This window comes from Lytechinus variegatus, chromosome 10 (genome assembly GCF_018143015.1).
Source record: "Lytechinus variegatus isolate NC3 chromosome 10, Lvar_3.0, whole genome shotgun sequence".
Classification (NCBI taxonomy): domain Eukaryota; kingdom Metazoa; phylum Echinodermata; class Echinoidea; order Temnopleuroida; family Toxopneustidae; genus Lytechinus; species Lytechinus variegatus.
The window spans coordinates 12,679,224-12,701,678 of NC_054749.1; the positions used below are offsets into that span (position 1 = coordinate 12,679,224).

At 39.8% G+C, this 22,455-nt stretch overlaps 1 protein-coding gene across 2 annotated transcripts in view; it reads left to right on the forward strand.

The window, feature by feature from the left end:
- The first annotated feature begins 583 nt into the window (after positions 1–583).
- Positions 584–22,455, forward strand: part of LOC121423289 (transmembrane channel-like protein 7) — a 63,930-nt gene continuing 42,058 nt past the window's right edge. Inside the window, exons 1-2 of one of the 2 annotated variants that reach the window (XM_041618624.1) lie at positions 584–916; positions 12,937–13,306. In XM_041618624.1, the coding sequence (XP_041474558.1) occupies positions 826–916; positions 12,937–13,306 (461 nt within the window). In that variant the 5' untranslated portion in view covers positions 584–825. Of the gene's footprint in view, positions 917–9,061; positions 9,323–12,936; positions 13,307–22,455 lie in introns of those variants that run through there. The other variant, XM_041618623.1, reaches the window with a different exon arrangement.

The window sequence follows — 22,455 nt, forward strand, 5'->3', positions numbered from 1 at the left end:
CCTTATTACACAGTAGAGAAATCATGTTTAAGCCTGTCACACTAACAACAGGTTGTTTAGACTGTTTTGCAATTGTTTAAACTAAGTTTAAAAAGTTAAACACAGTATAGTTGTTAGAGTGACGGGCTTTAAAAACCCGCTTAAAACTTTAAACAGTGTTTTCCTGCTCCGCCCAGCAAAATATAGCTTGTGTGGTCACCCCTGCATGGCCCTTCCTTTTTAGAAGATATTAAATGGTGGAGCCAGCACCCCTCCCCCCGGTAATTTAACCTGGACTCTATTTTGGTTTCTTACCTTATGAAATTCATTTTCTCACATGCACCCCCCCCCCCCCCAGAAACATTACTTTGCCTGCATGCAGCTCCATGTCAAAATTCCTGTTTTGATGAAAACATAATGTGATATTTAATTTGTTTGTGAATGCGACTAAATTAATAGTACATAGATTCTGGTACTCGCCACAACTGTGTTCACTGTGACAAGTATCTCCCTCGGAGCAAGACGAAGATCTCTTTCTTCTATTCATCAAGATAAAAGAATTTTGACAACGCACCGTTTCATTATGTAATACGCATCAATGCATACACAGACATCTTCTACACACACGCACACCGGTATATGATACCACAATCGGGATACAATTTGATACATTGCACTGTAGATTAGAACTTCATGATATTCTTCCGACAAACGATCGAGCACTGCCAGTCTTGGGGGTATCATCGGAATATTCAGTCAAGTTCAGTTTCAGTCCCAAGTGCGTCGGGACAATTAATGTCATGATAGTTTTATTTTGCTGAGTGAAACTGGACAGGTGTCGACATCATGGAAGATTACGATGATATTCTCAACGATGATATGCTATACGACTACGAGCATGCTGGCGACCGGGCGGCGAGGAGTAACCCTGCTTTTGGTATGCTAAATAATATATCACTTAATTTTCATGATTACATGTATATCAATAAAAGATTATACATTTGTTTTGTAATTAAATGTATGTAATTTTGAAATGAGCTTTATAGCAGATAGTGAAATGAATTTCAAACTATATGTTTGTCATGTTTGTGTGTTATGATTATGTACGGATGTTCAAACATAATTTTCGAACAGATTAAAATATATATATGTATATAGGGAAAGGTGGTACTTGGTACCACTCACACAACATGCGAGGTTAGTAATACTTGGTACCATAGTCTACTTCAAATTGTCTTCCACGAGAAATCGCGCTTTTGATTGAATGGATTTTGTCACTCATCCTACGAACGGGTTAACTTTTGTATAGGGTTTATTGATGGCATTATGCATAGAACTATACTGTAAAGACCCATCAATTAAAATCTCTCCAGATACAAAATAATTATCTGAGGTAGGGGACCTAATCTTCTGTGGTATATTCCTATACTAGCATTACTGCGTGTTATGTTCAATCATGTTCTCTTTGTGTTCATTGTTATCTTACACGAATAATATTCATGTATTGATCATAATTATTTAATATAGGCCTATATATATTAGGATTAACGAGACATTGTGACATCACTCACATCAGCATACATGCACCATCAATATCAGGGGCGGCTTCACATGGGGGACAGGCCGATAGGGGCGTCCAATTTGCTGTTTAAATTATTTTTCAGTACTTGGAATTTGGAGGAGGGGAAGGAAAATATATTGAGAAAATGAAATAAAGGTATAAAAAAGAGCCGGGTCTGAGTATTATACCCTTAAACAATGGTGTTGCTCCTTATCATCATCATCATCATCAATATCATCATTATAATCATCATATCGTCGTCATCATCATCAGATTGTAATAATGATGATGATGATCATCATCATCACATTCCATCATCATCACTAGGATCATCATCATCATCAGCAGCATCATCATCATCATCACTATTATCATCATCATCATCATTATTATCATCTCCATCTCCATCATCATCATCATCTTTATCATCATCATCATCACCATCATCATCATCACCACTATCATCATCATTACCGTCATCATCATCATCATCATCATCATCACCACCACCACCATCATCACCTCCATCACCATTACCGTCCTCCCCATCACCATTATATCATCATCATCAACAACAACATCATCTTATACGTAACGTTATCGTCATTATTATATGATTTGTGTCTATTTTTTAATTATTATAGGTGAAGTTAGAAACTAAGATTGTTTGCCAGAACTTTTTGCACATGACTTGTGCTTCTTCATGTTTTGCAATAACACATTTTTCGTAAAACTAAATCAGGGCCAAGCTTACATTAAAAAAATGACTTAGTGAACTTGCATACAATACAATTTTCTCCAAGGTTTTATTTTCGCTATATTTTCATCGTCTTGAGGGAATAATATTTTCTAATTTAATATAATTTCACTGGTATTGATCGTAGAATGTTTATGCCATGCGAAACCTATAAAAGGCACTTTCATACTGTATGATTTGATTCGATTTTTTCTATCATGATTAGTGTACGTTGATGACATGTTGTCGGCAATATAACCATGGAAACGTTACGTAATTTTTAATCGAAAGCTCCCAGCCATTCTGTAGAAACTCTACAGGCAATATACTTGTCTACAAGTACCAATATGGATAGTAAATACTGCGATCATCTTTAAAAAAAAATCAACTATTCTGTAGGCGACTCCCAAATACATGTATGAATATTATCAAGATTATTATAATAATCATTGATATTGTCATTATTATTTATTATTTATTATTATCATTATCATCATCATTATTATCATTATCATTGTTATCATTATATGAAGGTATCCGGTGGTCTGCTCTGCAACTATAAGTTGTATTTTGAGGGGGATTACAAACACATTTCTAGAAACGCTGAAAGTTGAGAGCGGCGGCCCCATGCATGATCCCCGCCCCCCCCCCTCCCGTGGCCCCCACCGTCAGTTGACATGTATAATATGACCGTTCACCTTTTTAAATATAAATTCAGAATTACTTTTATCATGATAGATTGGTGGACGAGGAGTCTGACTCAAGATGCATGGTCATGAATTTATCAAATTAATTTTCGTTTGGGAAGTAAATGTAAATTGGTTCAAAGCATATATACCAAAAAAAATAATAAATCATCTGTTCTACGTTCAAGTAATGATTAGGTTCTGAAATCGAAACTTGAAGTATTTATTTTGCCAGTTCAAATTGACGATGAATGAAATCCAAACAACTATAATGACTATTATTTAGCGCTGCAGTAATTGATAAATATTTACTGTTAAAAACAATTTAGAGAACACTGTTACTGAATCGCACAGTATTTGTTTAAACATGTTAAATAAGTGTTTCAAATCTTAAACAACAATTTTCAATTCAAATATCTAATCACCAATAATTCAAGCATGGTTGTTCAAACAACTACTGTGAAATTCACATAGTAAAGAACAATGTTTGAATTATTTTTAACAGTGTACGTTAATTTTCCTCTAGAGGAAATTATGTGTTGCCCGGTTACATGTAGGTCAATGGTAGTGTTAGATCATGCCAAATGTTTGTTTGAAACCCCTCCTTTTCAATGACTGTGGCTTCACGGGAGGTATAGATGATTATATTGTGCATGAAAGGAGAAGCTAAAAGGGGATCCCCTATTACATTTTGAATTGTAATTGCCCGCCAATTCGCACATCATGATCATCGTCATAATCATCATATCATCATCATCATTACCAACAACCTCGTCATTATCATCATCATCATCATCATCATCATTACCAACAACCTCGTCATCATCATCATCATCATCATCAACATCATCATCATCATCATTACCAACAACATCGTCATCATCATCATCATCATCATCATCACATTTTCATTACTATCATCATCGTCTTCGTCATTGTTAACAGCATCATTACCATGCGACATCACCATTATCATCGGCATTGGTGCATTTACAGTGTTGGTGTAACAACTTTCAAATTTAAGAGGATAAGGGAAATGTCCAGGTCCAAGATACTGATTAACCATCATAGTAGCGTAATTATTCATCAAACATTATGAGGGGGCAAAAAATGGCATAATCCCGAAAGAGCAAGTTTAAGCGAGAGAGAAAAAATAGACTCATTATTAGGAAAAATCAAGTTTTGTGACAGATTGTAACAGAATATCCAGACAATAAGTTCACATTTCACCCTCTTCCTTTCATTACCCCCCCGCTCATTTTTTCTGCTTTTCTTCTAATAATAATATGCATTTATATAGCGCAAAAACTGTTTCTATGTATTGCGCTGCAAGAGCTTGCTAGGTGCTGTACATGCTATAGGAATTAATAGATAGGTTTTTAAGTTTAACTTCAAATTATGTAAATTTGTTGAATTCCTAATGTTGAGGGGGAAGTTTGTTCCATGGTCGTGGGGCTGGCATCAGAAATTACCTGTCTCCTAGTGTTGCTTTAGTCTTGTGTGGGGGTACTTGCAGTGTGAGTGTGTCTTGTGAGTGTATCTTCTGCGTTGTCCCTTTCTGTCGGTCGTGCATCGTTTCATTGGAAGGTGGAGGGGGGGGGGGTGGGTTGGGAACTACCCCTAAACTTCCAAGTATCCAGTCAATAATATGCCTACACATGGAGGGACAGGGTCAAGCAAACAGGTGTTTATCCATGATATAAATCTCTCTCCGAGACTTCATTTCACTACTGTCCTCTGGAATATTTCCCTTTCGTTTATTTTGAAATTTCATTTAGTCATTGGAAAGGGATCCTGTTTTTTTCTTCTTAGAAATTTCCACATGATTTTAAACAACCGAAAGTAATTTCTTAAGGCTCGCTTGCTAAGCTCACTTGTTTCATCAGATAATATTTGAAGGCTTTTACAGTCTCATGATATATCTGATATGCATACATCATTTAAGACAATACTCCAAACTATGTGTACTGAAAATATACATGCTTGCTTCGCTCGCTCACACATTACTTTGAATGGGTTATGAGCACCCCCCCAAAAAAAAAGAATATTGATCAAAAAACATACATTATGTACACTTTTAGCTACCCATAAATAGCCCTAATTGTATTTTTTTTTTGGGGGGGAACCCTCAATTTGAAAATTTCATCTTAACATTTTGCTTATAAGACCCCCCCCCCCCCTCTTGCTCGGACTGGATACGCCACTGCATGTAACATTTCAGAAGTGGATTAGAAAAACGACATTGATTTCAACTTGACAACATACCTGATAAGTCGACAGTCACAATGTCAACTTACAAAGTTAGTCGACCTGCCAATATTACAAAGTAAATATCCTGTTTAAAATTCTATACAACACTGCTTACTGTATGAATCTTACAATAGTTGTTTAACAGTTTAAACAACCATGCTTAATTCATTGAAAATTAACAAAAATTACACTTGGTTGTTTAAGATTTTAAACACTTGTTAAAACTAGACCTATTTTAAGGTATATCGTAACCAGCGTTGTGTAAAAACATCAAACTACGTTTGTACTGTGTAGCATATACAGTTGATTAAAGTTTAAACCATTGTACAAAAAACATTCCCTTATCAAACAATGTAAGGTTGTGAAAATATAAGTATGACATTATTTTAATTGCCTTTTTATCTCTGAGTATGAGAGTATAATACCTTGGTCACATTTGCTCTACAGCAGTCGTTTTATTCATTTTTATTCAAACCACATAATGTAGCTGGTACAAAAAAAAAATGTTCAAACGGCTGTTTTGACTCGCCGGATAATGTGACGGGAATGTGACCAAGGTATAACTGGTTACATTCCCACTTCACACTAGAGATGATCAGAGATAACAGCCTCATTGTACTTCTCCGATGAATATGTTGTCAGTGGCAACATAGAAACTAAACTTTGACAATGCGAAATGTTTGCTTGAAAGATATCAGTTTTCAATTAAAACCGCGACATACAGCGGGGGTTTTCAATTAAAACCGCGACATACAGCGGGGGTCATTATAGTTATCCTGAGCATGCTGAATGCGCATGAAGTGGGAAGCCAAACGATGCCTGGAATTGAACAAAGCTCTGGAAATATTAAAGCGATCGAATGAAAACTTCCCTCAACCCAGTTCCCGCGGTAGGGGCCTGGGAACGATTTTCGAAATTGCTGATGGTTTGTTTGTGTTTTTTTTATATTTAACAAGCAAAAATAATGACTAAAAGAAAAAAAATCTTCCCGAATGGATGTGATTTTTTTCGAGAAATATTTGATAAGCAAAAATATTTTTAAAAAAGTAAAAGAAAATGGAATCCGCTCCCAACGTTGTTCTGATTTTGTCGTGACTTTGCACTTTCATAATTATGAAGATTATTGTTTATCAAACCTCTCCCATGTGATTTTCGTCTATGTTTTCATTTTTGTTAAACGAAGTGGAATGATATACACTACAGTATACCAAATAAATTCCCAGACACCCCCGCTTCCCGGGCCTATGCTTCCCTGGCCCCTGTCCACCATGTCCACGGCCCCCCAGGCCTTTCTTGTTACCTTCTAAAAACTTTAATAACTAGCCATCAATGTACTCTGTTTATCGTTCATCAATTCCAGGGCCGCACGGCAGCGGTTCACGGGCGACACCCCCCCCCCCTCCCACCCTTCGGAAAAATAGTTGCGGAAAATGTCGATCGATACTTCTTTAACTTGCTTTTTTCTGGAGGGGAGGGTGCTTTTTTTCTTTGCTTGTCAAGATATCGAGGAGGCAAATGCCCAAATGTCGATCCATTCTAATTCATTGGTCGTGGATTTTTTATTGGCAAGAACCAATTTTGTAACAAAGTGAGTCGCCCTCAAAAAATATGACTATATAGAGGTTTTTTATTACAAATATGATTGCAATTACTCAAACTGTCTATACAACTTTCTTTCTCTAACCATTTCAAATCATAATGAGTCGGATCTTCTCAAAATGCCCAGTTTATCCCAACAGAATGTATGTAAAAAATGTAGGATGTTAAAAATGACCATGCTATTTCTATTTTTGTTTTTGAACAAAAAAATAACAATAAATGAATGTGCACTAAATATTGTTCAAGATTATCACATGGGACCAGTGGCACAATATGCAAAATATTTTGAGGGGACCTAAATAAAGAAAAAAAAATACGAGCGACCTATAACCGAGGAATCCAAATCATAAAAACATTAACCCTCTTGATACGAAAGGCTAATTTTGTGATAAATTTTGACACTTTACATTTAGAAAATAATATCACATCACACTGTAAAAACGCTGTTTAAATCTTTAAGCACGTTGGTTAAGCCCGTCACTCTAAAAACTATTATTTTAACCTTTAAACAAGTTGTTTAGTTTCAAAGTTTTAACAATTACAAAAGTTAGATTGACAGGCTTGAGCAATGTGTATAATTTTCCCCCCTTTTTTACTCTGCATGTCACCCTTTCCCTTTTCCTTTTTATTTATTTATTTATTTATTTATTTATTCATTCATTCATTCATTCATTCATTCATTCATTCATTGATTGATTGATTGATTGATTGATTGATTGATTGATTGATTGATTGATTGATTTTGTAAGCGGTGTAACATTTATTATTATCATTTTTTTTGGGGGGGCATCACCTCCAAGACCCCACCTCCATGTACATAAAGGGGGAAAGGGCGCTTGAGACCAGGGACACCCCCCCCCCCCTCCTCAAAAAAAGTTTCACGGCCAAGAAAAAAAATGGAAGAAAATGAAAGGAAAAGTGATGAATAAAATCATCATGATAATTTTCTGAATCCTAATCGGAATACATTACAAAATTGGGTTATTGTATTAAAATGGCAAAAAATCATGTTCGTTTTCTCGCAGGTTTTTTTTAATTGAAATTTGTCCGACATTTCATCATGTCTGGCTCCCTCAAAGTTTTTTGCTCCTCAGTACGTCGGACAGCGCCAGTGCATGGAATAATCGTCCCAGTGATCATGATAGACTTGCACAGACGACTGTGTTTATACCGTGTCCACAACAGTAAGACACTACCGTTTTGCATGACAAAGCTCTAGCATGTCGTTCCTCCGACAGCGACCAAACATCCTTTTATTCCTCTACCGAGCAAATCTCTATAGACAATTTTAACTCCATTCTTCAGCTATCTAGGGTATTACGTCATGATGAAGAAGGTGAAGAAAGGTGTACTTTCTTGGATGATAGACTCTGCAAGGGTTCTGCCCGGGGAGGGGTGGTGGGGGGGGGGGGGGGGTGCAGGATCATGCACTGTGTAAAATTCAAACTTCTCAAATACTAAGAACATAGGGAGAAGTTATATCAAATTGATATTTCTCTTTTAGTACATGCATGTCATGATGAATTATTCATCCAGGAGAAGTTTTATTGTGTTCACTATTAGATATTTATTTTGTTTTGATCAATTGCATTTGGTTACAGAAATATATAGGGCCAATTTCTTAATATATTTTTGATCATCGTTTGGACTCTGAGCCCATGACCCATACGGCTTTAAAAGCTTTAGTGTAAAAAAATGTATTGTATATGAATTGAATGAATACGGGCTTTCTTCGAATGATTTGAAATTAATTCCTTTGGAGCATTCCTCAACTGATCCCATCTCACCATTTTCTCTCTTTTAAAGAAATAGAATATAGAAGTTATTCCCCATGCATGGCGGGAAAATATATTTTTTTTTACACCCCATTTCTACTCCACCCCCTACGAAAGAGAAAATGCATCATGAAAACAAGTAATCTGTTTGCAGACATTAGGGGTGAAAACGTACTTATCGATGACATCACTGGAAACAAAAAAAAACTTATCGATTGGTGCTTCCATGCCATGCCTGGCTGCTCTTCACGAACAAAAAACTAAATAATCAAAATGGCGTCGTCCTGTGACAGACAGCAGGCGATATAGGGTCCTTTATCAGTTAGATCTCCATCTCAGAATAAGATCAACCGTAGAGACGGGAGTAGAGATAGCATCAAACTTATTTGATTTATCTGTCGGATCTAGTATATAATGGTGAATTCTAACTTGAGTCTTGTAGTCTTTGGTGAAGGGTAAATCTTGATGGTGGACAAAATGGACTGAATCTTTGGCAGTTTCGTGTGATGAAGGTCTTCAAGTTGCAGCTGCGTTCCTTGGCTCCATTGATCCATCGTTACCGAATAAGGAGTTATTGAAATTTATTTGGAATATCATACACCGGTATTGATGAATAAGGGGAACAAGTTACCACCTCTCAATATCGAGTTGGAGAGACAGAGAGCCCCTCAACCGGTGACGACTAACGCCCTCGGAATAGAACACCATATGCCCCCACCGAGACTGATGGCACTGGGTACGGTTTCTTTTCGGTGGTTAATGTGATTGTTTTCATACAAGATATGCTATAAATTGACAAAGTCAAGTCCACCCCAGAATTGATTTGAATAAAGAGAGAGAGAAAAAAGGAGAATAATGTTGAAAATTTCATCAAATTCGGACTTCAAATATGAAAGTATAAAGTTTGAAATATTGCTTCATTAAAAAAAAGAAGTTGTTATAAGGGCATATATATTTTTTTTTGGGGGGGGGGGGGGGTAAATTTTTGCTGATTTGACAATAAGGACACGTTTGATTGAGCCACAAAATGTTCAAAATGGCAATTCCACATAAATTTGTTTAGCATGACAAAGTGGGCGATATATCATCGCGTCGGTCCATTTTGCCTATATAGGTCCTACTGACCAGGATATGCCTGCGAAAACTGTTTTGTAAAATTAGGCGAAACCTTATACAGAATATCATAACTTTCTTACTTTTCATTCAGTTTTGTTGATTTTTTTTAATAGCTTTATGCTTGTTTGATTTTGTTTTTATTCGAATCAACTTTTTGTTGGGGTGAACTTGCTCTAAAAGTGGGTAATGCCGTTTTCAAACAAAATATCATAATCATGGTCCTTTCCGACTTTCTTTTATTCAACGCATTTTTGAAAGATAAATATTACCGACAACGAGTGATCAGTTGAACTTTGGATGTACATAGTAATGGGCTCCGTGATCTTAGTGATTTCCTTGTGGAGCTGGTTTTTACGACTGATGGAATTGATTTTTGGCAGATCAATCAATAGGCCTATATCCTTTATGATTAATACGGGATATACAGGCTGGGCTCTTTTCTTGTTCAGAATGTCGTCTGTTGTGAAGTTCACTGAAAAGATATGTGTGTATATGATTATATGGTCCTTTCCGACCTTTTTTTTATTCAACGGATTTTTGAAAGATAAATTGCCGACGAGTGATCAATTATATACAGTGGCGTACCGTGGGTCACGGTATGGGGGGGGGGGGGCACCAGCCAAAATTTCGAGTCACTTAGGGAGCGTGCGAAGCGGGCTCCGTTGCCAAGTATACTGACCTACTAGAGGCATTTTAAGGACATGCAGTGCCATTAAACGGATATGTATCTCACTGATTAAATTATGCAAGCGCGAAGCGCGAGCTGAAAATTTTTGATATTCAGACCTTAAAAGGGACATTATAAGCATTTTTTTTGTAATCATGATAAATACCTGTCTCGCTAAAACAAAGAATGCGAGCGCGAAGCGCGAGCTGAAATTTTGTATATATTGACCCCAAACAGGGACATTTTAAGGACTATTAGGAATCCATTTAAGAGTATATCAGCATAGTCATCTAAGTGCCATCTTTTGCTGATTTTTTTAGAATTACATCTAAATACATGAAGCCCTTTATGTAGTCATTGTAATCATGATTATTATCATACGCATCTCAATAATCAAATACTGCTAGCGCGAAGCGCGAGCTGAAAATTTGGGAAATGAATCCCTGAAGAGGTGAATTCTAAGGCTTGTTTGTAGAAATTCACTAAGACCGTACGTATAATTTAACTAACTAAATGGTGCGAGTGCGAAGCGCGAGCTGAAAATTTTTGATATTCAGATCAGAAAAATTAAAATTTTAAGGACTGATTTTAGACATTCATGAAGAGCAGACATCTCACAAATCAACTTATGAGAACGTTAGCACGGACAGGAAATATTTTATATTAAGACCTTAAAATAGGGCAATCACATCAAGTAGTCATGAAAAGTAAGTAAATGACACTACATAGAACAATAATAACTCGAATTGCGAGGAAATATAATGTGGTGTATATTGATTTAGTACAACAGGATTATATTAAAACAGTTTATGTGAGCACCAGGAGCAATGAAGGCACAGGCCCTGAGCAAATAATGTTATAAATGTATAAAGTTATGAAAAAATGCTTCTTATGTAATGTAACATAATATAATATAACATTATAATGAACAATAATTTCTGAGTCGATCCCCACTACGTTTCTCTTCTTTCTCCCTCTTTTTCTCCTTTGTCCCCTTTTTTCATGCCAGCCGATAGGGGGGGGGGGCGTGCCCCCCATGCGGCCCCGTAGTTACGCCACTGGTTATATATATAAAAACATATATATATTTTTTTGGGGGGGGTGAGAAAGAAGAAATCATTTGACGATGGCATTTTTCGTCATGAAGACTTAAACCTATATCATTGTGAAGATTGTGGAGATGGCCTCCGATTTGGGTGTCCGATGTGCATTTGATTTTTTTAAAAATAAAAACAAAATGCTGGAACGGTGAGTCAATAAGAAGGTGGTTACGTTATTCAGAAGAAGGTTGGGGTACATGATAAGCAAATTATTTAGACTCCCATTTTTCCTGTCCTTTATATTCCTTTATTACCAATTTCTTGATCTTCTGATTTGCATTAATCTGATGGACATTATATAATCCAGCCAAATTTTTGGCTGTAATAATAAATAGGACCTATAATTTATCCGGTAATTTATCTTTATCTAATGGACAGATATCTTCAAAAGTAGTCATGTCTGATCTTATATAGAAAAGGTTTGGCCTACCATTTTCCTTGTAAAAAGCCGGAGTAATAATGATAGCAGGGCCCGCTGGGAGAACAGTTTTCGGAACTGAAGCGGCTTCCCTGGGTAAATATACCTATACTATTATTATTATTGACAAAATGAAATGTTCTCATGTTTTAGCTTGCCGATAAGGCCACTCTGTGGTCATTCCAATTAGCCTATAGGACCCTACTCAGATTTACAATTTTGACATGAGAAGAACCTGTAACATTAACACTCACCTCATGTTTTAATTTTTTTTTTTTTAGTCAAGTGATACATTAGATTATCATAAACAGAAAAAGAACAAAAACACTAAAGGTTCATTCAATGAAACAAATTATACGCAAACTTTAGGACAAAACTCATGTTTTGCGTTGTAACAAAAGAAAATCGACAGATTAAATTCAAAGTTATATCTAGCTCCAATTTCTAAACTTACAAAATAATGTAAGGCTATAATAATATTTTTCCTCGAAATGAATGATTGACAGATCTGTTCCAATCCGCCGCACGTTATGCAATTCTCTTTTCTGGGTTTTATTTTTAGCAGTTTATAATTAAAAGTATCAGGGGCAATTGTGACATGCATGTGAACGGTGAAATGTCAAATATATGACATTATTTTCTAGATGTTTTGTTAAATCATCACAAAATTTGTTTTTTATTTATTGTTACATTAATTATGCCCGAGCTAAAATGTGAAAATTAGAGCGAAGCCAGCAAATGAAACAACTAATGTGCTTTTTGTGTGAAATACTCTAAAGTTTATCGTGTGGTGTTCAGGACTTGTCTGAGAGATTTGTGCCCCTTCCATTTTCAATTTGTGCTATGATATAGAAATGTATATTAAATTTCCTTGAAATTTAGACCTGTAGATTCATTTTGGGAGTTTTAATGCTGTTCCGATATAATCGATCACCGGTAATTATTAAAGATCCGGAAGTTGTCAAAACTTCGAAAAGTTCGCGATCGACCTGAAAGTGTAAGATTGTTCCCTGATTGCGAACTTTTTAATTTCTTCTTACACTTTACAGAAGATCAAGAGTTGGACAAAATAGCACCAAATACAGATGATCTCTATGGATCTGGATCGACAAAACAGGCATCAAATACTCCTGCAACTGTGACCAATATTGAGGTAGAAGAAGAGTTGAAAATTTTAGATAACAACAATCCACCGCCTCCGGCCCCAGCAGCGGCAGCCAGCATGTCGAACGCAAATGGACGGCCGTTGTCCCGGGCCCGGCCGGTGTCGAGGGTCAGCCTACACCACGGGCACATCGATGCGGCAGTGGAATATGAAATGAATAAATACAAGGACGATTTTTCAGAAGATGCAATGGAAAAGAGGGCCAAAGTAATAAAATCCGTCCCTGCTACTCTTGACAGAAGGCGAAGTATAAGGTAAGTAGATCTTAAATGGATTTCAAATTCTTGAACTTAGTGTTGTAGTAAGTCACCCCCACCCCCATACAGGTTCACTACCGAAGGGGCTATCAAGAGAGGGCGCTGGACCACTTGGGATACTGGAGCCAGACGAACGTTGTATTTGAAGCTGGAACTGAACGAAGAACACACACCTGAGGAATCTCTACAGATAAACACAGGTATTTATCTGTTTTACGTTCACTTGGTTTCATATACCACACCTAGTGGTCAAGCTAGGGGCGCGACCGCTACAGTGGCGCTGCGAGCCTGACTGTGCTTGCTTTTGCGGGCATTTTAGAAGAAAAATAAAAATAAAATTAATTTGGGAATAATTGTCTCGCGGCGAGCTAACGGCCCCCTATTGCGCATCGGTTGAGCTGATCCCTATGCCCCGCTGCGTTGGGGGGAAATGGTCGCCGCTCGAGTGAGATTAATCAGTTTTTGCTTGGGCTAATCACGGGTGATAGGACTAAATTTAAAGTCTTGTCATAATAAGTATATTCTATGAATATTGTCCCTTGTTATATGTTTGCGTTTGTCCTGAATTGAGACGTTGAGTCTTGATTTTGGACATTTTTATGCAAGCATCCCCTCTCTTTTTTGGTCAGGTTTCCGTCGCGGGGACTGATGGTAGTTCCGGTCCCGTGACGGAAAATTCCATTAAAGCAAGGAGAATACACGTGTTGTTGTCTTGTGAGTTTGTTTTTAGTTTGGTGCTTTTATATATGTTTTCAGTTGTGGACGAGTGCTTTGCGTTGATTTGATTGTGTGTTTTGACTGTGATTTTGGTGGTTTCGGTGAATTTTGTGTCGTTTTGCGAGTGATTTGTGAGTGCACTTTTTGTTGTTGGGGTGCTTGACGCGGACGGACACGGGTGATACGGCTGGGCTGGAGAACGGCTCGGAACGGGGATCCACGGAGCGGGGCAGCCGCGTAGGGATATCTTCCGAGCTTACGGCCGGCGCCGCCGCCATCTTGTTTTGGAATCGTCGACTCAACGTTTAGCATTTTCTTTTCCGAGTGAAGGTTTTTGATTTAAGATTTAGAACGATTTTGGCCTTGCGGAAGGTGTTAGAGGCAAGAAATAGGTAGGAAATTGATTGTATAATTTTTCGATTATAATATTATTAGTGCAGTGGTTGTTTTAGCGTGTTGTTTTGCTCCTCGAAGCTGGGTTCATTGTTCGATATATCTAGATTAGATCTAGAACAAGGTTAGCCAAAATTTTCGGTTGGGCTAGGACGTATGTGTGCGGATATACTGTGTAGGGTGTTTGCGGCGTAGGTGGCGTAGTGTGAGAACCCACCCACTCACTGTAGTGGGGAGTTCAGAAAAAAAAAAAAATTTGGTGAGAGTGTGGGGTGATTCGGCGTGCATAAAATATTTTGTGTGCTGTACTTGAACTGTAGTGTGATAGAACCAGCTTCGAGGATTAATAAAATAAAGAGGTAAATTAATAACAGATAAGTTAGGCTTAAAGGTTAATATAAATATTTTTAGAGCTAAAATTATTCTTTTTGGCAGTGCTAGTGTAAACTATTAGTGACAACCGGACTAAATTAATTTAATTAATAATAAAAGCAAGAATTCTATACGATAAATTGGGCTCACATTTGGACCTGATTTTGTGGGATAGATTTTCTTGATAACTTTAGCAGGTTTTTGGTGGGGCCATTACTGTGCCTAACCAGTAACGGTTAAAGGTATATTTTCGGACTTTACCGGTTTTAATAATTTTAGTTGCTACAAATAAAAGAATTCTATACGATAAATTGGGTTGGCATTTGGACCTAATTTTGTGGGATAGATTTTCTGGATAACTTTAGCAGGTTTTTGGTGGGGCCATTACTGTGCCTAACCAGTAACTGTTAAAGATATATTTTTGGACTTTTACTGTTTTTATAATTTTTGGTGGCTGAAATTAACTGGCTTTTATTAAATAAATTGGGTTTACATTGGGACCGAATTTGTTTAAATAATTTTAGTAGGTTTTAGGTCGGGCTTATTACTGGGCCTAACCATACAAATTAATTAGGGTATACTTTTAGACTTTTTTGTAAATTAATTGCTAACCGGAAATAAAAGAAAGAATTTAATAAGGTAAATTGGGTTGGATTTAGGCCTAGCTTTTTGAATAACTTTGGGATAACTTCAACAGGGTTTTTGTTGGGTTTAGTATTGAGCCTAACTGGACCTGGATAGGGTAGCACCAATCAGGGTAAAGACAACATGGACGGGGAAGATAAAATCCCTATCAATGTATGCTCCTTTGAGGAGTTTAGGTCGCTAGGGCTAAGCTCAGCTCTAGCTGGGATAATTCAAGGGATTAGAATGGATCATGGGGAGATAACCCCTGAGCTTTTTGGGTGCAGTCCAGTACTGTGCAATAACCGAGAGCTAGCGGCAAGAGTAGATTTCTCGGGGGGCACCCAGGGGGGAGAAACTAGTATTTTCACTACCCCCAGGGGGCGTCCCACTATGAGCACCCCGTGCAGGGAACCAGACCCGAATGGGGCGGGGCCAGGGGGTGCTTATCCATATGATCATTACCCACCTGCGGCAAGCCAGACTAGTGGGTCCTGGGGCACCAGCCCCTCGCACCCACTATGGGGTGAGCGGAGGCCCGAGCCCCCAAGCAACCGAGGGGCAGGTGTAGATCTGAGGGGCAGACCCAGGCACCTCGTATGCGAAGGGGCTAATGAGCCCTACGCAAGTAGATGCATGCAGGTAAGTGGTGATTCTAGCGGATGGTCAGGAGGTGATGACCTCCCCGCTAAGCACCCCTCCCAAGGGGGGAGGCAAGGGGCAGGTATAAGGACCAGGGTAGGAGATGGAAGGGGCTCCTCAGCCCCACCCCCTACCCCAGACTACAGTGCAAGAAAGGTGCGGGCGGGTATTACACGCCCAGCCCAGTATAGTTCGTCCTCGCCGCCTAGTAGTCCGGCGGTGTCACCTGCGAACTCAAATGCTTCCTCAGGTAGGGGGACTGGTAGTGGGTTACCATATTACACGCTGCCAAAGTCCCTCACTTTCGATGGCAAGGGTAACTGGAGGGCTTTCTTCAGGAAATTCACCGCCTTTGCTGATCACCACAACTGGACGGCCACTGAGCGTGTAAGCCAGTTATATTGGGGTCTGAAAGGGAAGGCGGAGGATTATTTGCTGATGGTCTTAGACCAAGAGCCAAATTTGCTTTATGCAGACTTGATATCCAGGCTACAGCACCGGTTCGGGGAGGAAGGACTATCCGAATCCGCGCAGTTAGAATTTGTGGCGGCCAAGCAGGCACCCACCGAATCCCTGTCTGAATGGGCCGACCGGGTACTCCAGTTAGCAATGCGCGCTTTTCCAGGAGTCGATGGCCCCTACCCACATAGACAGGTGGTCCTTCGCCTGTGCCAGGGCGCCCTCAACCGAGAGGCGGGGTGCCATGCACTCACGCGAAATCCATCTACTGTGGATGAGGCGCTTAAACTCATTGAGTGGCATCAGCACGTGTACCGTGCTATGTACGGGCGCCCTAAAGCAGTGTCTCAGGTTAATGGAAGGGAGGTCCGTGAAGTGGAACTGCCCCAAATCTCTAGTAGGCCTGAATGGGAAGCGAATAACGCGGCCCTCGAGCGAAGGATAGCAAACTTGGAGCGCAAGACAGAAGAACGCTTAGGCCACATTGAACAAGACCTGCAGCGTCTGGATGGGTTGGAACAGGACCTCAAAAAGGTCCTGGAGGCTGTTCAGACTAAGCCAAAGCTAGCGTACGAAGGTGGAAGGTCACCTGGTGGTGACCGTTGCTATGAGTGCGGCCAAACTGGTCACTACAAAAATAAGTGTCCCTTGGTCCAAGAGAATAGGGCCAAGGTGCAAGTTTCTTTTGTAGAGGACCAGGAGGGAAACTCCAGCGGGTCGGAGGAGGTGGCCAGCCCCCGGCCCCCAGCGTCAGAGGCCAAATAGAGGGTTCCAAGCTAGCCAGTAGCTCAGAGGAGCCATCTGTCGGCTCATCTGAAGGAATAGCAAAGGGCATGCCGGAGCGCCTGAAAGTCCCCGGGAACAACGCAACAGGAATAGCTACTTGTGTAGAGGGAATAACTGCGGCTGCAGCGGGGGATCCAGTTGGTCCCTCGAACACCCAGATATCAGACCGGGGCGAAGCCAGTCTGGAATCAGTTCCAGATGCTCTCCCTGGACTTGGGTGTGCAAGCGAGGTTGAGGAGGTAGTGGTGTGCAGGTTGGAGTCACGTTCTACTCTCAAGGTCTCAGTTGTTATAGGGGGGCAGCCAGTAAGCGCAGTTGTCGATACCGCAGCCGAGGTATCCATCATCTCGGATAGGCTCCTGCAGTCACTGGACCCCCAGCCCCCTAAACTGAGAGAAGTGATCCTGCATGCAGCAGGACGGGATATGAAGATGCGGGGGACAATTGTCGGTCCCCTTTCCATAGAGCTTGGGAACCAGGTGTTCTCAGAGGAAGTTTATGTAGCCCCTATAGCTGATCATATGCTCCTGGGGCTAGATTTCCTCAGCAAACGCAAGGCTGCAATTCACCTTCAAGATCCTCACATGCAGCTGGGAGGCCAGAGAATCCCACTGTGGTACAGTGATGATCCTGGGCGGCAAATCGCCCGGGTTCATGTGCTTAAACGAGTAATTGTCCCTCCCAATGCAGTCAAGCGGATCACCGGGGTCTTAGATCAACGGTTAGGGGGTTTCATGTTCAATCCACAGGGAGGTTTACAGGTCCTGGTCCCTAGCTCGGTTCACAGGGCTGGGGATACATTGGAGTGTTATGTTATAAACTCCACTGATAGGCACCTTAGGATGACTTGTTCTGAGGTGCTGGGGGAAGCAGAAGAAATAGAGGGGGAGATGGGACCTCCCACTGTGGATAAAGGGGTCCTTCAGCTAAGCGTAGATGAGGGAGGCGAGTTGCCTCCTCACTTGGAAATCTTGATCCTACGGGGGATCACTTGGCAGATTGTCCTGGCGTTCCTGGATGACGTAATTGTCCTAGGGAGGATTTTTGATGATCACTTGGACAACCTGGAAGAAGTTCTAGGTAGGTTTGCTAAGTTTGGGCTCAAATTAAAGCCCAAGAAAAGCGTCGCTGGGATTGCGGTTCCCTTGTACCGGATCACGGGCAAGCAGCCGTACTATTGGGGAGCGAAACAGAGGTCCTCTGCTAAGAATATAAGGCTTTCCAAAGCTGGGCCGCATTTGGCGAGATGGTGGACGATGTCATGCCTCTTGCAGGGCAGGCCGCAAAGGTGGGAATTCCCACTGGGCCAGGCCTGGAAGATTGCCCAGTATTTGTGCTAGTCCATGAGGGTTCAGCGCATAGGTGGAGCCAGTCCTGTACAAGGCGGTCAGGGTGAGGCCAGTGGGCGTTACCGATGGGCCGCTGCCCATCGACCGGGTATGGGTGGAATGGGAGAAGGGTCCTACCTTTGGGTCAATCAGACTACGTGTCGAGTATTTCTGGGTGCAAGTGAGGGAAAGATTTATAATTCCCTCTAATGTACGTAAAGGGATTACACGAGCATGGTCAAGAGGGAAGGTTTCTCGCTGGTAACTTTAGTGCCGGCAAGGGTAGTCTCTTCAGTAGCTTCACCTATGGGGAGATCAGCTGAGTCGCCTCTTCTTTGTACCTTTTGTGTCCTTTTGTCTATGTTTTCTGTTGTTGTTTTTGTCTATTTAGGCCATGTAGGGAATGCTTCATGGTCCACTTAGGAGGGGAGTGTTTTAAATGGCCCTTTCCATATCATGGCAGCACTGACGCCCTCTTCCTGCACCTGGGGGACCTAGGATGGGCACTGGTGGGCCAGTTTCCCATCCGAACGGGAATGCTACGTTTTGCACAGCCCTGGTATGAGGGTGCTTCACCAAGGGAGGGACAGCGGCAGCTCACTGCTATGGGAAAGCGGAGCTTTCTGGGGAGGGGGGACCCTCCTGGGATATGGGTGTTGGTACGGGTTTTGTATTTTTATATATATATATACGTGTATATATGCAGCTGTAATTTTGTACGGATTTTTTGAAAGAACCTCAGGGAGGTGTGAATATTAAGTTAAAAGTTATTATGGGTTTTAATGTTTTCAGGTTACTGTTTTTTGAAAAGGTTTAAGGTGTTGAGCAAGTTTTTTGCACAGTTGTGCCAAGCGTTTTGGACAGTTTTTGCAGTTTTTGTATATAAAAGAACAATTTGTTTGATGGCTAATTATGGAAAAAATCATACTTAATCATGGGGGAGTACAATTTTGCACAAGTGGTTTTTACCAAAATTTAAAGGGCCTTGTGCTGTATAGCAAAGGAGGTGCAGGTATATGACAAAGCGTACATGCTGTTGCTAGTAATATACATTTGGATACATTCTGCGGGGTGTTTTTTAAAAACGTTTTGGAATTCCTACATGAGCTCGTTTTTGCTTTTGCCCAGCTGGGAAATAAGGTTTCCTGGTTGGAGTACTTGGGAGCGGAAAATTTTTTCCTCCCTCTACCTGATGTCTGGTTAAGAAACTCGAGGGACCGAGTTTTATGGAACGGGGGGGACTGTTGTAGTAAGTCACCCCCACCCCCATACAGGTTCACTACCGAAGGGGCTATCAAGAGAGGGCGCTGGACCACTTGGGATACTGGAGCCAGACGAACGTTGTATTTGAAGCTGGAACTGAACGAAGAACACACACCTGAGGAATCTCTACAGATAAACACAGGTATTTATCTGTTTTACGTTCACTTGGTTTCATATACCACACCTAGTGGTCAAGCTAGGGGCGCGACCGCTACATTAGTTTAAACAGAGACTGACATGACTGAGTCAGTGAGTGCAATGTTGAAGTCAGAAAGAAAGAAGTACCGTACCGTAGGCCAGGCTAGAGTCGTTTGAGTTTGACTCGGTTGAAGTTGAATTTCACTTGAAACTTGAATAAAATCTGGCAACTTTTTATTGAATGATGGTAGACTCTGACAAAGCTAAGATTAGTTAGGCCTATTTCCAGCTATACCCATTTTCATTTTGAAATCTAGTCTTCAAGTTCAACTAACTTAAATAATGAAATCTTTTTCTAAACACCCTTTCATAATTGATACTAACGTTAGGCCTAGCCCACTCAAGGGTTCATTACATGCCACCGTGCACAGAAAAATGAACCCATAGAAGTCGTGTTTGTGGACACCAGAAGTGGGGTTGCAGCACGCCTGACCTACATGTACTAGTTAGAAATCTACTGCCAAACGCGGTTCAATGTGCGAGGTTAGTATACTAATACTAACCTCGCAATACATGTGAGTGGGCCTAACCAATATGTACAAACAACCCCCCCTTTTTCTTGTCATGAATTAAATCAGGTTGTTTGGAACCAGTACTCAATAGGTGTTGATTTGTACACACACACCTGTGCACTGAGAATAAATAGAGAGATAGGGAACCAATGGCAATGTGTGTAACTGAATAAAGCGCTGAGGCTTGGGGTGGTATTCTGAATATTGTTTTAACTTTTCTTGTAACTCGGCAAGATCCTGTACAGCCACTTTTATGGCAGGGAAATGAAAAAGCAGCACAAGAGAGAACTTTTTTTTTCTTCAAATTTTTGTCCTGGCTATGGTACACGAGTCTAAAAACTGGCTGAACATCTCCTCTGTCCATAGACCTTTTTTTAGAGTGGAGCTAGTGAACATTTTTATTGTAATTGATCCCTTGAACTTTGTAAATTGTGAAATATGGCTCAGTTCTATCAAAAAGGAGAACGTATTTGTATTTATTATGAAAAGAGGAAAGAGATCAATTTAGTTCACCCAAGTTCCAATTCCATCATGAGAGAGTTCTGAGAGTTTGAAAAGTCTCAATTTCTTTGGCAATCTATGATTCAGAAATATTGCTTCAAAAAAAGGATGATTTTTAAAGTATTACAGCTCTTATTACATGTATATGTTTCAGAAATATTGCTTCAATAAAGGATGATTTTAAAAGCATTACAGCTCTTGTTTTTTTAAACAAAATGTCATACATGTATTTTCTCAAATACAGATTAATGTCCATACAGTTATATGTATGTAGAGAAATCTATTAATCTATAAGATTCTGCTTCTTGTTTGTGAACTCAGAATGTATCATCCACTTATGAAATGCGACCATGTATGTGTGTAAGGAGACAAGAGCAGGCACCTTGACTCTTGAGATTCTATGTTCTGGGAGAATATTTTGATTACACTATAACACAAAGTTAAGCCTGTCACTTTGAAGGAGTAGTACCAATTTGAGGATTGTCATACAGTGTAGGAAGTATTAAAATTAAATTATCAGCATGAAGGCTAGCCTACATTCAAGTTTACCATGAATTGAACATAATATGATGATGATACATGTATTAGTCCGGGTTATAACTGAGCGAGGTGCCACTTGGAGAAGGAGAAATTTTCATATGGTGCTTCTAGACCAGTTTTTTTATGCTGAATACGAATATATGAGGTAAACAGGCTGTATCCTGAAAATTAATCTGTGAGGGCGCTTTTTTCAAAATGGCCGCCAAATTTTAAGAAAATTTGGATTTTCCTACATAGATTTTGACATAGACATTCGATTGCCACAAAATTAGTGTCATATGAAAGATGAATAAATTTCCTACAGTTTGATACTATTTATAGGGCATAAATAGGTCATTTGGCTGAGATTTCATGTAGAAAACTTCATTTTTTTACATTTTTTCCCAAAAATTGAAAATTTCGAAAATACTTGATTTTAAATAAATCTAGGAAGAATAAAGCAATAGCCTTGAAATTTTCTAGAAAACTTAACTAATATACCGATATCACGTGGACAAAATTTCAATTGGATATCATTATTTTTTGTAAACTTATAATGTCTCAAACTTGAAAAATCAAATTTCAGAAATGTCGGTTTTTTGTACACTATAGAGTCTACATGTCATATAGGGTTTACTAATAGGCCTATTAGTATCTGAGTTATAATTGAACGAGGTGTCACTCGGAGGTGACAATTGTCATACGGTGCTTCTGGACCAGTTTTTTTACGCTGAATAAGACTATACTAGATAGACAGGCTGTATCCTTAACTTTAACCCGTGAGGGCGCCTTTTTTAAATGGCCGCCAAATTTGCAAAAATTTGACACTGGG